The sequence below is a fragment of the Pygocentrus nattereri genome, chromosome 15 (genome assembly GCF_015220715.1).
Source record: "Pygocentrus nattereri isolate fPygNat1 chromosome 15, fPygNat1.pri, whole genome shotgun sequence".
Classification (NCBI taxonomy): Eukaryota; Metazoa; Chordata; class Actinopteri; order Characiformes; family Serrasalmidae; genus Pygocentrus; species Pygocentrus nattereri.
Window position 1 is genome coordinate 1388187 of NC_051225.1, and position 16986 is coordinate 1405172.

At 41.7% G+C, this 16986-nt stretch overlaps 1 protein-coding gene across 4 annotated transcripts in view; it reads left to right on the forward strand.

Annotated features, from left to right (window-relative positions):
• The window catches only part of LOC108414973 (lisH domain-containing protein ARMC9), a 65411-nt gene that overhangs the window by 19223 nt on the left and 29202 nt on the right, over nt 1-16986 (forward strand). For all 4 annotated transcript variants that reach the window (XM_037545491.1, XM_037545494.1, XM_037545493.1 and 1 more), the window contains 8 exons: nt 5917-5951; nt 7159-7270; nt 7623-7715; nt 9305-9395; nt 10378-10501; nt 11324-11463; nt 12932-13008; nt 16281-16355. In XM_037545491.1, coding sequence (XP_037401388.1) covers nt 5917-5951; nt 7159-7270; nt 7623-7715; nt 9305-9395; nt 10378-10501; nt 11324-11463; nt 12932-13008; nt 16281-16355 — 747 coding nt within the window. The remainder of the gene's footprint in view (nt 1-5916; nt 5952-7158; nt 7271-7622; nt 7716-9304; nt 9396-10377; nt 10502-11323; nt 11464-12931; nt 13009-16280; nt 16356-16986) is intronic.

Consider the following 16986-nt stretch of genomic DNA (forward strand, 5'->3'; position numbering starts at 1 on the left):
CTCCACTCAGACCCACTTTTTAGAACAAGGCTCCTGTTCGTTTCATTCATTTTCCTGAAAATTAACTCTCATATTAAACTAACTCCAAATAAGGAACGTGCCACACCGCCCATCAGAAGGTGACACTCTTCTCAAGTTTGATACTGCACGGTTCCTTATTGTCTGAGAACCGGTCCCTGTAGAGCTCTGTGCTGATGCTCTGTGTGTATTTACCTTCTGCACTCAGCTTCATGATTGCCAGAGTGTCTTCCTTCATATGAAGAGCAAATAATGATTTGACCCTTTTCTTTTCCCAAAAACAGAAATTGAAACTCTTTTGATCCAAAGGTGCTTTAAGGGTCAATCACAAATAAGACTTTCAAAACAATCATTTAAGGTGTTCCTATTAAAAAAGGTCTCCTATGCAAGTTTGTGTCGGTCACACGTGTGAATGCTTGTTTCATAGCTTTTATAGGGATTCATAAACCACATGAAAATGCCATGTGGCACAACTGCATATTAAATTTGAAGTATTTTTTTTTACAGCTCCTAAAAACGTGTTCAAACTACTGTTTGTACTTGGACACATGTACAAGGTTTCCTCGAACTCCCTGGGGTCGCAGCACCTGACCCGGTAATAGCTGAACCGTCCAAAATGACCGGTGGTGCAGTATTCGTGAGAGAGATGCTGCACTGCATCTCACTTAAAGTCTTCTTAATGATGCTCATTCGCTCTTAAACGCATGTCAGGATAAGCCCTTTGTTATCGGTGGTGCTGCATGGCCTGAGGATCAGGATTCACAGGCAGAAGTTTTTCAGTTAAATATGCTTAAAGTTGCAACGTCATGATTTCATGAAGGTTTGAAATATAAAATCATGAAAAAAATCATTTTAATCCAGATTTTATTTAACTCCGTTACATTTTTGTAATAGTTTATTTGATCTAGATATATTGATGGACGGTTGTACAGTCTGAGATTTTTAAACTTTGTAGCTGAATATTATTTTATTTTTATGTATTAACAAAAAGAAAGTATAATACAATTTTGAAATCGTTGAAATAAGTCATGTATTTATTAATTGTAGCATAATAGAACAACCTATATTGTAATAATTTTATTTTAAGTGTTTTATTATGGCTGTTATATAATATAATGTTCATAGTAAAAGTATGGACAAAAAAACGCAAGACACGTCATTGAACTTGAAACACCTGTAAGATTTGCGTGTTGAGTTCTGACATCATAGCAAGGGGATAAAATGGACGGGGCCTTTAGCTTCATTATCCGCGTTGGGCTTTTGGCCATTTTCGTTTTAGTTTTGCAGCTTTTTGCATAGAAAAATGAATATATACAGAAATAAACCACCTTCTGTTGAGCTAATATGTTAAAAGCCGTCCTGGCAACTCAATGAAACTCTGTTATTTATGGATTTAATGGACTTTTTTGTCAGTTTGCATAAGAAGCATGTTTTAAATTCTCCTCCTGCTCCTTCTTACGGTATGAAACCATTTTTTGCAGTTTGTCTTTTCCAGTAAAATATTCTGGAATATTTTTATAGCCTGGTTTATTATTGTTCAAGTCTATTTTTATTGTTCGGCCTTAGCATTTACGCAGTTTTAACTGTCAAAATTAAACAAAAATAATCAGCACATTATTATTACTCGATTATTAACCTAATCAATAGTGACAGCTGTGTTTAGTATTAGTAATTAAGTCATTTCAAATATACAAAGACTCATTTAGGAAAATTAGGTTTGACAGGCAGCGTAAACGGCATCAACTCGGCGTGGATGTTGCGTTGGTGCGCCGAAGCTGTTTGTGGGCTGGACCTTGAAGTAGTTTCTGCTACACGTGTGTTCAGACCTCATGCTCACCACGGAGAGAGACTTCCAGAAGGCCTCGGAATGCAAGGCTTGTGTGTGAACCTCCTTCATTCTGAGGAAAACCCTTAATACACAGGGAGGATAAATATTGAGGGTAAACACTCTAGATTTGCACCACTTGAGCGTGTTTGCGTCCTTGGATTGGCGTGTCTGAAACGCTGCTCACGCCTGTAATATGTAACCAAAATAAACACTAAACATCAGGGCTGGATTGGGATTATTAATCATTGTGTTACAGTAGTTAAAGATGCCGCCCTGTGGCTTTACTCAGTAGAACAACTAACGTTAAAATTCCACCGAGCGCAAACAGTGAGGCTAATTACCCCGACCTGTCACTTCCTTTTTGTTTGTGCTCTGATCAAAGAAAAAAAACAATAATAATAAGCAATAAAACTTCAGCCCCCCTCATTAGGCTCCCTCACAAACAGTGCTTTCGTATATACTTAAAAACTACACTCTTAAATGATGGTTCTTCAGTGGTTCTGTGTAGCACCAGAAAGGGTTCATTTATGATTATGATGCCAAGCCATCATAATAATAGAAAAATAGAAAAAACGTTTTGGGGAAATATAGAACCCTTTTCAAAAAGGTTCTATGTAGAACATTCTCCAGCAGTCTGAAGAACCCTTTCATGATAGAAAGAACCACTGAATCATGCAAAGCGCTCTTTCAGTGTTCATGGTTCTATAAATAACCATTTCCTTTACTGATGGACCCTTGATGAGCCATGATTTTTCACAAATTCACAGTATCCATATTTAAAGCAATTCATATAATCCTGCCCTTCATTTCCAGTTAAAACTGCCATTAAGTACCGATTATCCTATTATTTTCATGAGGTTAGGTAGAACATGACCCATTTCTATAAGTTAGAAGAAAGACAATGTGGAGAGGGAAAAAAAAAGAGCTTCCAAATCTGATCAAAAGCTCCAGAGAAAATGTGACTCCTAACAACCACCTGGAAGAGCTGGTCGACCCCAAAACTGCCCCCATCAGATAAACAGCGCTGAAAGCTTTGATCTCTGAGAGAGAGGAGAAGATCAAGCTGCTTCAGATCTGAAAACATCCACAGGTGTTTCTGTCCATCCTTCCACTGTGAGAAGACCACTCAGCGCTGTGGGTCTGAAAGGACGTGTAGCTGATCAAGAAGAACCTCACTGAGAAAAGGAGACGGACACATCAAACAAAGAAGCTGGACGATGGACTGACCACCCCAGAGTCCAGACCTCAGCACCACTGAATGGGTTTGATCACTTCAGAAAATCATCAACCAGCTTCTCAGACTGAGCTTTGGAGGCGTGTCTGCAGGTTCTCTGAGGAGCTGAAAGTGAGGATCCTGAGAAGAACGTCTGAAATTGAAGTTGTTGAGGCTTCTGTTGTTGAAATATGTGTTTATTTCCTGATTCTAAAAAAAAAAAGGCAGTTTTGACTGGAAAGCTACAACAACATAGTCCAGCTTGGTAGTGTAGAATTGAATTTAGAAACTGTAAATGAAAACACTTTGATTAAAGATCCTCGTTAGGCTGAACGAATTACCGACTCTAAATGAGAAAGAAAAGAAAAGCAGAACCCCTCAGGGAACCTCACTCATTAACAACATTCACCCCTCACCCAAGCCTTTCCTCCGAGGAGCCTCCTGCTCCATCAACAGGCCGTTAAGGTCACTCACTGCATGTCAATGTACGTCTAAAGCCATAACTCTGCATGCGACCTAACCATACCAGCACAGTCTCGTGCGCTAACATGCTAACAGATACACGTTTATGTGGTGTGGGCTGGACTGGGTAAGTAATAGCAAGTTCACTCACAACATTCAGAATCGTCTGTGTGTAAAGATGGTTCTTAAAGGGTTCTATGTAGCACCAAAAAGTGAATGTATGTTTACTGGAGCAGTCGTGGGCTGGAGGTTAGGAAACCAGCTCTGTGACCAGAAGGTCGCCGGTTCGATCCCCAGAGCTGACAGTCCATGAATGAGGTGTCCTTGAGCAAGACGCCTAACCCCCAACTGCTCCCCGGGCGCTGTGGATAGGGCTGCCCACCGCTCTGGGCAAGTGTGCTCACTGCCCCCTAGTGTGTGTGTGTGTGTGTGTGTGTGTACTCACTAGTGTGTATGTGGTGTTTCACTTCACGGATGGGTTAAATGAGGAGGTGAAATTTCCCCAATGTGGGGCTAATAAGGGTCTCTTAAAAAACGTAACACTTAATGAACTTTTACCCTTTATTAGTCCCACAACGGGGAAATTCACCTTTGCATTTAACCCATCTGTGCAGGAAAACACCCACACACACACACACACTAAGGGCCAGTGAGCACACTTGCCCGAAGCAGTGGGCAGCCCAATCCACGGCGCCCTGGGGAGCGGTTGGGGGTTAGGTGTCCTGCTCAAGGGCACTTCAGTCACGGACTGTCGGCTCAGAGCGTCGAACTAGTGACCTTCCGGTCACAAGACTACTGCCCCCAGTGTATTGATACAAGCTTGACTTTGTAACAGTAGCAGAACCCTTTTGTTGCCATACAGAACCATAAACACATTCTCAGTCAATCTGAAGAACAGTTTCCACCAATCAATTAACCATTTAAGCATGAGATGATTTTTGATGGAATTCATGGTTCTATATAGAATCCGCTTTGCTGAAGAACCCTTGACCTTTTTTAACAGCCTAAGTTTCTTGTCAGTATGTCTAATATTTCTCATTATGACTGCTCTAAGAATATTATGCAGTTATTCAGCCTATTTCTACACGTTTACATAATCTAGTCTACAATTACCTAAATTTATCAAGCATTATTTCTTAAATCAAAGTCCGTGGAATAAGATACTTTCACTAGAACGAGTAGAAATGTCTAGAAAAATGTTACAGCCTCGTAATGAGAATTATTAAATTTACTGACTTAATGTAATTAATGTAAGATGATTTCCCTTGCTAGTATATCCTTTATTGTAACGTAGACGAGTCTTCACTGATAGTGGTGGGGAATATTAGTGTAGTGTTCTTGTTTGTTTTTAAGAATCTAGTGCATAGAATCCTAGGAGCTGATCAGATCCAGTATCCGTGTGTAAACTGAAGTTGTAGAACTGTATAACTGTTTAAATTGAAGGTATCAAAGGTAAAGTGATAGTTTGGCAACACACACAATGTATTTTGAGCTTTATACTTACAAATATAAGTGTGCAATCGCAAGCGTGAACAAGTAGTTTAAAAAACGAATGGGTGGTGAAAAAATATTAACATTAATACTAACTAATAGCTTTAGGATTTTCCTACAACGCCATTGTTGGTAATTACAGCTTCAAAGAAGTTACTCTTGGCTCGTTCCTCTCAGCAAACCATCGTCAATTCCGCAAGGTTACGAGGATTCATCTCAACTTTGGAATTCGAGTCAGGAGATTATAATATTGTGTATTAAGTGATAAGCGATACTTTTTTGATCCCACAAACGGGGAAATTCCACCTCTGCATTTAACCCATCTGTGAAGTGAAACACCACATACACACTAGTGAACACACACACTAGGGGGCAGTGAGCACACTTGCCCGGAGCGGTGGGCAGCCCTATCCACGGCGCCCGGGGAGCAGTTGGGTGTTAGGTGTCTTGCTCAAGGACACCTCAGTCATGGACTGTCGGCCCTCGGGATCGAACCGGCAACCTTCCGGTCACAGGGCCAGATCCCTGACCTCCAGCCCACGACTGCCCCTAGAATAAGGTTATATTATTATGTATTATAATATCGTTATACTATTATAACGAAACCAGTTGCAATTTACACAACATTTTTATTTTTAAGCTTTACATATATTTATTTCATTATCGTGTCTGAATACTTTCCCCCCGTCGATTTTTTTAAACATATCTACATAAATACTTACTTTCCTGATAGTATTTGTAACTAAAAAGTCAAAAGACATTATGTGTGTAAATCGGAGGTTTATTAAATAATGTCTGGCCGTATTCAGAACTGTCCCATAATACTGCGTCTGTCTGTCTCTGTCTGTCTGTCTGTCTGTCTGTCTGTCTGTCTGTCTGTCTGTCTATGTGTTTGTATGTCTAGGCTTCCTCCATGTTACGAGCGTCTATTGCAGCGCAGTAAGTACCAAACATTGACGGCACAACTAACGATCATTCGAAGTCACATATGGCGAGCGCAAGCAGCCCCAGGTGCCCAGGTGTCTGGGTACATTTGGACACATAGCGAACAAGAAATATAGTTTTTTTTAAAAGTATTATATTCAGGTTTCTTGTTTAACTAGGTCATAAACGCTCAAATGAAAACGATCCACCAGCTAAAGCTGTCCGTAACTGGAGCAGTGATGAGTGAGGAGGTCTCGGCTTACAGCAGTTACACTCCGTCTGCTACTCATGATGACCAGCAATACCGTTGCTCTCGAGGCCTGAGGCTCTAACGATGGATGGTTCCTACTGGATGTTTGACCTTGTTGGCAGTTTACTTTCAAACTTCAAGCTTGTAATATAAGAGCTTTAATGATGTCAGTGATTTAGAAAACATGTGATGGCTTCATAAACACTGTGCCTTACATTCCATTTGAACATTTATGATCTAATTAAATGAAGATTCTTGTGCGCTACATGTCCCAAAATGCCCACATGGGCATGGTTGCACCCGCTGTACATAACTTTGAACATTCACTAGTTGTAATATAAGAGTTTGCTGAGTTCAGGTTTATGCATTACTAAAGCAAAACAGGCTGCGCCACTCCAGCGTTTTTACGTCTGCTAAGTATTTAAACCCCCAAGCAGGTAGAAGTGTTGAGGAAACCAACGAAAACCACATAGAAACCACAAAAGACCAAAAACAGCTGAAAACACTAACTGCTATGTACTGTGATCTTACTTTCAGCTCTAATCATCGCCCTGGTTTGAACTCCCAACATAAAGCCAGAGTCTAGCTCAGTGAGGCCAGCAGCTGCTGTTGTGTTGGTTGGCCAGATACCGTATTTTTAAAAACCTGCATATTTGGTTGTCATAGAGAATAAACAGTAAATGGCTTTAAATATTTGGTTTTATTAAGTTCAACTTATACACGTCAGTCTCTTCTGTCCTGGATCTTTCTTCATGGATGAAGACAGCACAACCTGCCGTCGCGTTTCCATGGAAGCCCGTTTATAGATATGTTCTGGACACGTTATCGTCGTGTTAAAACGACGTACACATTAGTGACCGTTTGAAACAAACTAGTGTAAACTAGAACAAACGGAAGTGTAAACCCTGGTAAGCCCAGCTCTGCTCCCTCAGACTTTCTTCTGAAATTAAGATGTTCTCCCTCTGTCCTCAGGAGGCCCAAGGATGTGCCCCTGCTGCCCTCGCTGGATTACGAGAAGCTAAAAAATGACCTAATGACCGGCTCAGACAGACTGAAGGCCCTGCTGCTTCAGGCTCTGCGCTGGGTAGACAAAACCACTGCTAAGCCATTTATACAAGGGCTCTTTATCCACTAATAAAATATTACAGCATGGAATAAGTGACCTTTGTTAATTTCTTTGGTCTGGATTTATAATTGCAGTGCTTTTTTCATGTTGTCATAAATGTACACTTAAAAACATCTTGTACCGGTCAAATCACGTTTAGGTGAACAGAGATTGTTAATTAATTATTAGAGCTATTGCTCTTCTGGTCAGATGTTTCTGGATGATGCATAGCTGTCAAGTATTTCACTAAGCACTGTTTGCTGGAATGAGAAAAAGAAGTCATGATTTGGGTCAACGGTCTGTTTTTACGCTTCTTTTTCTTTGGTTCTAGAGGCTGACTCGTTCTCTTCAGGGCGAGCAGAGGGACACGGTTCTGCAAGCTTACATCAGCAATGATCTGCTAAACTGCTGCCACACCAAACAGGTGAGAAATGTCTGTTATTTACAGAACAAACAGAACCAAAAAAGCCAATTTTATCAGCTCCACTGACCGTATAGCTGCACTCTGTAGTTCTACAGTTTCAGACTGTAGTCCATCTGTTTCTCTGATACTCTGTTACCCTGTTCTTCAGTGGTCAGGACCCCCATGGACCCTCACAGAGCAGGTGCTATTTGGGTGGTGGGTCATTCTCAGCACTGCAGTAACGCTGACGTGGTGGTGGTGTGTTAGTGTGTGTTGTGCTGGTCTGAGTGGATCAGACACAGCAGTGCTGCTGGAGTTTTTTAAACACCTCAGTGTCGCTGCTGGACTGAGAATAGTCCACCAACCAAAAATATCCAGCCAACAGCGTCCTGTGGGCAGCGTCCTGTGGGCAGCGTTCTGTGGGCAGCGTCCTGTGGGCAGCGTCCTGGGGGCAGCGTCCTGTGACCACTGATGAAGGACTAGAGGATGACCAACATAAACTGTGCAGCAGCAGATGAGCTGCCGTCTCTGACTTTACATCTACAAGGTGGACTGACAAAGTAGGAGTGTCTAATAGAGTGGACAGTGAGTGGACACAGAGTTTAAAACTCCAGCAGCACTGCTGTCTGATCCACTCAGACCAGCACAACACACACTAACACACCACCACCACGTCAGTGTTACTGCAGTGCTGAGAATGACCCACCACCCAAACAGTAACTGCTCTGTGGGGGTCCATGGGGGTCCTGCCCACTGAAGAACAGGGTAACAGAGTATCAGAGAAACAGATGGACTACAGTCTGTAACTGTAGAACTACAGAGAGCAGCTATACGGTCAGTGGAGCTGATAAGATGGAAATTATGAGTGTAGAAACGAGGAGGTGGAAGTGGTGAAGTACATATGTGTATCGTCAGTTCATGTCCAAACAGCCGCCCACCTGAGCTTAGGCGTGTTTAGGTGTCAGTGTCCTGGCTCTGGAAGCAGGAATCTGGAAGGAACTCAACAGAATTCATCCGAAGACTCACAGGGAATCTACACAAAACAACTCAATTTCATAAATCATACATCGTTTCATAAAGGAAGTGATTCATTATGCAACTCAAGCTTTTCTTGCTTAACTCTTAAAAGTCTAGAGGTCTTACTGTAGTTAAATTATATTTACATTCAACTTAGATCCTGTATTGACGGATTAAAGTCCAAACCTTTCACTTTTCCCCAATTTAAATCACAAAATATGGAAAGAATTCAAATCATATCTCCTCTTCTACGTACAAAGCCAAGTGGATTAAAAGTTTAGAATCTGGAACTTTCCAAGAAAATTCTCCACTTGTTTCTATACGCTGTGAATCTGAACATGCAGGAGTTTTGTGGTGTAAACACGTTTGAAGGTCTAGGATGGTTAAGGCGCTTAAGCCCTGCAGAAGAAGGCACTGCTGGCCAACATAGCTCAGCATGTCCCTCTTCGTTCCAGCTCAGAGAACCTGAAGCTCTCATCTGCTGTAAGAGCCAGAAGCTCCAACTGAAGTAGTGCGAGAAGAGGCAGAGTGAAGTGTTGAAATGGATGAAAGGCTGTTTGAGTGGCTCTAACTGTGTTTTGTTTACTGTGTAGAAGACTGTGCTCCATCTCGTCAAATCTAAGAATGAAATCGTCCGGCAGTACACGGCTCGGCTCATCAACGCGTTTGCGTCGCTGTCTGAAGGTAGGAGTGATATGGAGACCATCACCTTCATTACATTGCACTACAGTGTGGTTTACGAGTTCCTGTAAAAAAAAAAAATCCAAAAAATACATTTTTAATATCCATTTTTGAGAAAAGCCAATATACACAAATGACACAATTGCAAAGCGTGACCAATTGTGTGATTAGTGTGTTAGTTAGAGTGCAGCAACGCACCGGTGAGCTGGAGCTCACTACAGGAACCACTACAGCTCAGCTCGCTGGGTCACTCGGTCAAACTTCTACTCTCTAACCACCTCCACTCTGCCTGCCACTGTTTTACCTGATTTATAACCATTTTTACCTTATTTTCATTATTTTATTATTTATTCATCTTATTATTAGAATTATGATTATTATTATTTTGTCATTTCAATAAAAGTATTATTATTTCTTGATCTTATTCTCATTTTGATTTAATTTGATTTTATTAACAATTACATTTGAGCTGTTTTAATTATTATTATATTTTTATGTATTTTTATTATTAATGTTTTACATTTTTATACTTATCTGATTTGAGTCTTTATTTATTAAATGTACTTTTATTATTTGATATGTTCTTACACATTATCGATCCCTTGCTTTGTATTAACTCGGCAACATCTTATTTAGTATTTCTTCTGTAGAGGCTAAAGTAGCTAACACAAGCTTATCCTCTACCAAGTACCATCCATCCATCCATCCATCCATCCATTTTCTAAGCCGCTTCTCCGTCAGGGTCGCGGGGGGGTCCAAGTACCATCATGCATGACTAAATCTTCATTGACTTTGACGATTTGAGTTGGTTTCATTTGAGAAGTGTTGCTTTAAATGCTTTCCAGGCCTGAACTAGATGTAGTTTCAGGCACTGCATGACATATTGTTATTTATATATGGACAGAAGTGCATTTTCCATCTTGAAGGTTGAATTTTGCCCAGACGTCTGTCCAATTTTATTAAAACCTTGTTTTGTTCTCCGCAGGTCGAATGTATCTGTCTCAGTTCCCGCCTCTGCTGAAGCTGCTGGTGGACTGTCTCCACACGGAGGAGAAAGACTCGGTGGCCAGAGAGAACGTGCTGGGGGCACTGCAGAAGCTCAGCCTCAGGTAACTCATCAGAAACACCTCACCTGCACCGGAATCACCCGTTCAGCTAACTTGCACATAGGGCTGTAACAGCGTATCAGTGCGTTGTGGCCTGGCTGATGAGCCGCCTGTCTCGGTCAGTGTGGAGCAGCTGGTGCTGAAGTGTGAGTGTAGGAATAAATGGTGAAGAGGAATGTAAGTGACGCTCCATTTCAGGTGGAGCGGAAAACTCTAAAGCTGGATAAGAAGGCAAATTCAGCCCTGTAGAAATGAAGACGTGGAACATTCAGCACAATTTTTGCCAGGAGAAAAGGCAATTAAGAAGATAGAAATCTATATACACCGGTCAGACATTACATTCTGACCGCCTCCTCATTTCTACGATCATTGTCCACTTTATCAGCTCCACTTACTGTATAGCTGCACTCTGTAGTTCTACAGTTACAGACTGTAGTCCATCTGTTTCTCTGATACTCTGTTACCCTGTTCTTCAGTGGTCAGGACCCCCATGGACCCTCACAGAGCAGGTACTGTTTGGGTGGTGGGTCATTCTCAGCACTGCAGTAACACTGACGTGGTGGTGGTTTGTTAGTGTGTATTGGTGGACGATTCTCAGTCCAGCAGTGACAGTGAGGTGTTTAAAAACCAGCAGCTCTGTTGTGTCTGATCCACTCAGACCAGCACAACACACAGTGCAGCTATACAGTAAGTGGAGCTGATAAAGTGGACACTGAGCATAGAAACAAAGAGGTGGTCAGAATGTTACGCCTGACCGGTGTATCTAGTGTCACTCTTGCCTTTCTGAACTCTAATTGCTGTTTGTTTGTGTTTGACTGTGTTCAGGCGTGTCCATCAGTCTACTCTGATCAGACAGGGGTTAATTGGCTGGCTGGTGGACGAGCTGCAGGACTCGGACTCTTTATCCGATTATACGCTGGAGTACGCTGTGGCCCTGCTCATGAACCTGTGCCTCCGCACTCCAGGTAACACCTTGATTACTCCACTGTTCAGCTGTAGTAAGCCTCAGTCACATTACAAGCCTCATCGCCCGAATCCGGTCTCTCTGACTCGGTGGTTCACACTCGTTTAGGTAAGAGTCAATCACTGCATCATCAGCACAAACTAACGAGCAGAACGAGCTTCGCTGAGAAGATCATTAACTCTGATCAGCTCTCAGCTTCATTATTAGAGCCAGACGGAGGAGAAAAAGGTGAGATGAGCTGCTTTTCCACCGTTTACAGGCTCTAACGTCTGTTCGGCGCTGTTACCATGGTAACGCTGAAAGGGAAAAGCACATGAATTCCGATCTGAGGGTCACATTAAGGCCCATATGACCACGAATCGGATACGCATCCGATCTAGGACCGCATATGAAAGTGGCTCAGGACGGATTTGAAAAGATCAGATTTGTGTCCACACAGCGCTGAAAACACCAGATCTGAGTCACATCAGTGAACCTGAAATCAAAACCGATTTTTTTTATTAGTTCCTGTTCGTTCATTCATTCATTCGTTCATTCATCGCCACATGACATGTCGGGGGTAACTTTATCTGATGCAGCAAGAATTAATTGAACTGTTGTGGCACAATATAGATAGATAGATAGATAGATAGATGGATAGATGGATAGATGGATAGATGGATAGATAGATGGATAGATAGATAGATTCAACTTTATTGTCATTACTCAGTACAAGTACATGGCAACGAAATGCAGTTAGCATCTACCAGAAGTGCAAAAAGAGACTGTGCAAGTGTGCAATAAATAGGCATAGTGCAACATTACAGTATATAGAATAAATATGCATAAACACACAATATAATATATAACAGAAAACAACATTCAATATCTGATGTTTGAGAATCATGATATATTGCACAGCGTTTTCTTCCAAAGGCTGAAACGTTTACAGAGAGAATAGGATAATATATCAGAAGAGTTTAGTGACCTTATTGCAGAAGGAAAAAAGCTGTTCTTAAAGCTGGTTGTCTTCGTTTTATGGATCTGTGGCTCCTCCCAGAAGGAGGTGGTTGTAAAAGATGGTTTGCTGAGTGCAGAGTCAGCTGAGGAAAGAGGTATTCTAATTATCTTATAGTACCTTGCAATATATTACTCATTTGCATATTTGTATTTCCATATCACCTGTCACAGGTGACATAAGAGAGCTCTGGATAACGAATTAATAAAAATATTATGATTCATTGTATATCAGTTAAAAGACAAAACATTGCTTCTCCATAATCTTCCATCGAAACGTAAAATAAAACAAAATTAACGAGAATATTATATTACCCCTCCCCCTCCCACCACCCCCTCAGCTAGCTCAGCTGGTTCAGAGACCCTCCCTGATACTGGGTTATGTGACGATACAGAAGGATGATGATATAGTTCCACATTCAGCAGAGATCTGGGAATAACTGTACTGACTGACTGAATTGTTCACGTTCCAGGAAAGAGAAGGTGCACAGAAAGAGCCAAGCATGTTCTGAAGGTTCTGACGGACCTCCTGGGACACGAGAACCATGAGGTAACTTTATCCAGTGCTCTCTTGAAAACAGAACATGTCTAAAAGGTGATAGAGGATGAAATACCCTTTATTTCAATATATTGGGACGAGTTTTGTCCTGACCGTTATACTAGTTATACCAGTTTGCCACAAATTATGCAGATATTGAGATGTACATTCTTTAAAAAGATGATTCAAGAAAATGGTTCTATATAGAACCATGAACACTCAAAGAACCTGCCTGATTACTCTTAAATTTTGAAAGGATTCATCAGAGGGAGAATGTGTTGTAGATGGTTCTGTATAGCACACACCGGTCAGGCGTAACATCCTGACCGCCTCCTCGTTTCTACGCTCACTGTCCACTTTATCAGCTCCACTTACTGTAGAGCTGCACTCTGTAGTTCTACAGTTACAGACTGTAGTCCATCTGTTTCTCTGATACTCTGTTACCCTGTTCTTCAGTGGTCAGGACCCCCATGGACCCTCACAGAGCAGGTACTGTTTGGGTGGTGGGTCTGGTAAGAGTGGATCAGACACAGCAGTGCTGCTGGAGTTTTTAAACACTGTGTCCACTCACTGTCCACTCTATTAGACACTCCTACCTTGTCGGTCCACCTTGTAGATGTAAAGTCAGAGACGACAGCTCATCTGCTGCTGCACAGTCTGTGTTGGTCATCCTCTAGTCCTTCATCAGTGGTCACAGGACGCTGCCCACAGGACGCTGCCCACAGGATGCTGCCCACAGGACGCTGTTGGCTGGATATTTTTGGTTGGTGGACTATTCTCAGTCCAGCAGCGACACTGAGGTGTTTAAAAACTCCAGCAGCACTGCTGTGTCTGATCCACTCAGACCAGCGCAACACAGACTAACACACCACCACCACGTCAGTGTTACTGCAGTGCTGAGAATGACCCACCACCCAAACAGTACCTGCTCTGTGAGGGTCCATGGGGGTCCTGACCACTGAAGAACAGGGTAACAGAGTATCAGAGAAACAGATGAACTACAGTCTGTAACTGTAGAACTACAGAGAGCAGCTATACGGTCAGTGGAGCTGATAAAGTGGACAGTGAGCGTAGAAACGAGGAGGTGGTCAGAGCGTTACGCCTGATTGGCGTATATTGTTCAGTTTCTTTTTACTGTTTTGAACAAAAAATATATTTCAGATTTACTTTGATATATAAAAGACATTTTGGATGCTTTGAGTGACTCTATACTGTGATTGTGTTAATCTTGTTAGAAAAAATGACTGCACGTTTTGTCACTACTAAAATAATCGTAACACTCTCGAAGCCTTTATGATATGGAAGATGCCTTTTAGCTCCATGTTATAAGAATTCAAAAGCTTCTGTTAAAAGTATTTCTGTCACAAGTGTGAATTTAGAGGTTAAGGTTTGGGACAGACACCTTCTAATAGAACGTACCCTATAAATGATGATTTTGTATATATTTAATGTTTTACTATCACTATTAATGGGTTTTAAAAAAATCAGAACATAATCCTACTAAATATCTCAGTCTTAATACTTGTGGGATGGCAGTTTAAACTAATTGAGTAGAATGGATGGTCTGTATTCACTGTGCTCAAGCATCTAAACAGAGAGATATATACTATAATACATAGATATAAAATATAATTATACTGTGAGATATATTTTTGGCCATAAAACCCACTACTACTAAATGATCCTCTGGAGCAGCTGCTCTCAGACTCATCTTCAGGGACCCCCAGACAGCCCTCATTTTTGCTCTGTTCTTCTGTTTTCAAGCTTGGTTGGAGTAAAAACCACCTGTGGGACCCGGTTTTAAGCACCACTGTTACAGGTTCCTCGAAGAACCTTTCAATGAATACAAAAGCCTTTTCAAAGTCTGCTTATTGGAAAGGTTCTATATCATTTATACGAATTAAAAGCTTTCTTCTCTAGTAGTGTATCCAAGCCAAGAACCATCTAAGAACCTTTACTTTTCATTGTATGTGCTCAAACCCACAGAAACCGCCAGTCCTGCCTCCAGTCAATGCAACAGCCATAGTTTGCTAAGCTTTTCGAAACTCACACAGTCAGTTTTGCGTCAGACTTTTTCCACAGGTGGGCCTCTGTAAACTCTGGCTTATTGACTTAGGATTGTTCTGTCACTCAGTCTAGTACTGACACCCTTGCACAGTGAATTGCAGTCACCCAAGCATGGACCATGACATCCCACCCAGTTTCCAGCTGTAGACATCTGAGAAGATCCAGGAACTTTATTAAAGCAAACAGTGTGACGGAAAACGAGTGCAGCCTGATGTAAGAAGATTAAGGAAAGAAATGTTTGATATTGACGCTGCTCAGCAGGTCTAACGCTATGATGGATGTCACTATACATGGAAATTAAATAAGCCTCGGAGGCACGCTTCACTCAGACCTCTGCAGAGCAAATCCCTGATTCCTTTTTATTTATTGGCTATACAAACACAACATGCATATTCATCTGTAGCTACTGTTCATACTGTAGCATCTGTAGCTGTAGAACTGTTTACATGCCATCGCTGTCGAAGGAAAAACATGTATCTCCATTTTTTCAGTTTTTACTTTTCCACGTTAGTCAAGCGCGGCAGGTGTCCTTTACATTGTGTTTACATTACAAACATTATTCTCCAAAATTGCTCGGAATAAAATCTCTTCACCTTAACTTACATTCAAAGTTACTGATGTTTTTACCCTCAACTGTAAAGTTAGTATTTTCTTTGGACAGTGACGATGTACAGTACTAGAGACAATCCTTTATTTGTGTAATTTCTAGTCAAAACTGCCACTCAGTTCAAGTCATTGCTTTTTCAGGAGATATTTGTGAGGAAGTTAGATACAAGATAATCCACTTGAATGAGGAAGCAGAAAGTCAAAGTTAGAAAACATGAATCTCCAAAACTCGAGTTCAAAATGATTAAAATCTGCAGAAGAAAATGTGTCTCCTAACAACCACCTGGAAGAGTGGGTCGACACCAAAGCCGCCCCCATCAGATAAACAGCACTGAAAGCTTTGATCTCTGAGAGAGAGGAGAAGATCAAGCTGCTTCAGATCTGAAAACATCCACAGGTGTTTCTGTCCATCCTTCCACTGTGAGGAGACCACTCAGCGCCGACTCTTATTACCCAAATAAACAGACTTTAAATGTTCTTTTCTCAGGTGCCCGAGGCTTTTGCACAGCACTGCATACATGTTTAATTTCAGTTATTGTTGTGAGTGATATAATCGTGTGTGTGTGTGTGTGTGTGTGTGTGTGTGTGTGTGTGTGTGTGTGTGCGCGCAGATCCGGCCGTATGTGAATGGAGCTCTGTACAGTATTCTGAGTGTTCCAACAATTCGACTGGAGGCCAAAGAGATGGTGAGAGTTTACCCTTCAAACCAGCAATTACACACACACACACACACACACACACTCGTTCTCTCTCTCCAGGCTTCACTGCCTCCATCACCGCGCTCCCCTTTTAACTGAAATACTTTGAAGAATAGACTTTACAGTAGCTCAGAGGTTAAGTTAAGTTAAATATTCTCAAATCTCTCTCTTTGCTTTCTTTCCATCACCAAGCGACCACTTCATCAAATCCGCCTGCTTGTTTCTACACTGACTGTGCATTTGATCAGCTCCACTTACCATGTAGTTTCATTCTGTAGCTCTACAGTTACAGACTGTAGTCCTCTGCATACTTTATTACCCTGTACTTCAGTGGTCAGGACGCCCACAAGACCCCACAGAGCAGGCACTATTTGGCTAGAGTTTAACTACCTTAGTGTCGCTGCTGGACCGAGAACCAAGAATATCCAGCCAACAGCGTCCTGTGGGCAGCGTCCTGTGGGCAGCGTCCTGTGACCACTGATGAAGGACTAGAGGATGACCAACACAAACTGTGCAGCAGCAGATGAGCTGTCGTCTCTGACTTTACACCTACAAGGTGGACCGATGAGGTAGGAGTGTCTAATAGAGTGGACAGTGACTGGACACAGTGTTTAAAAAC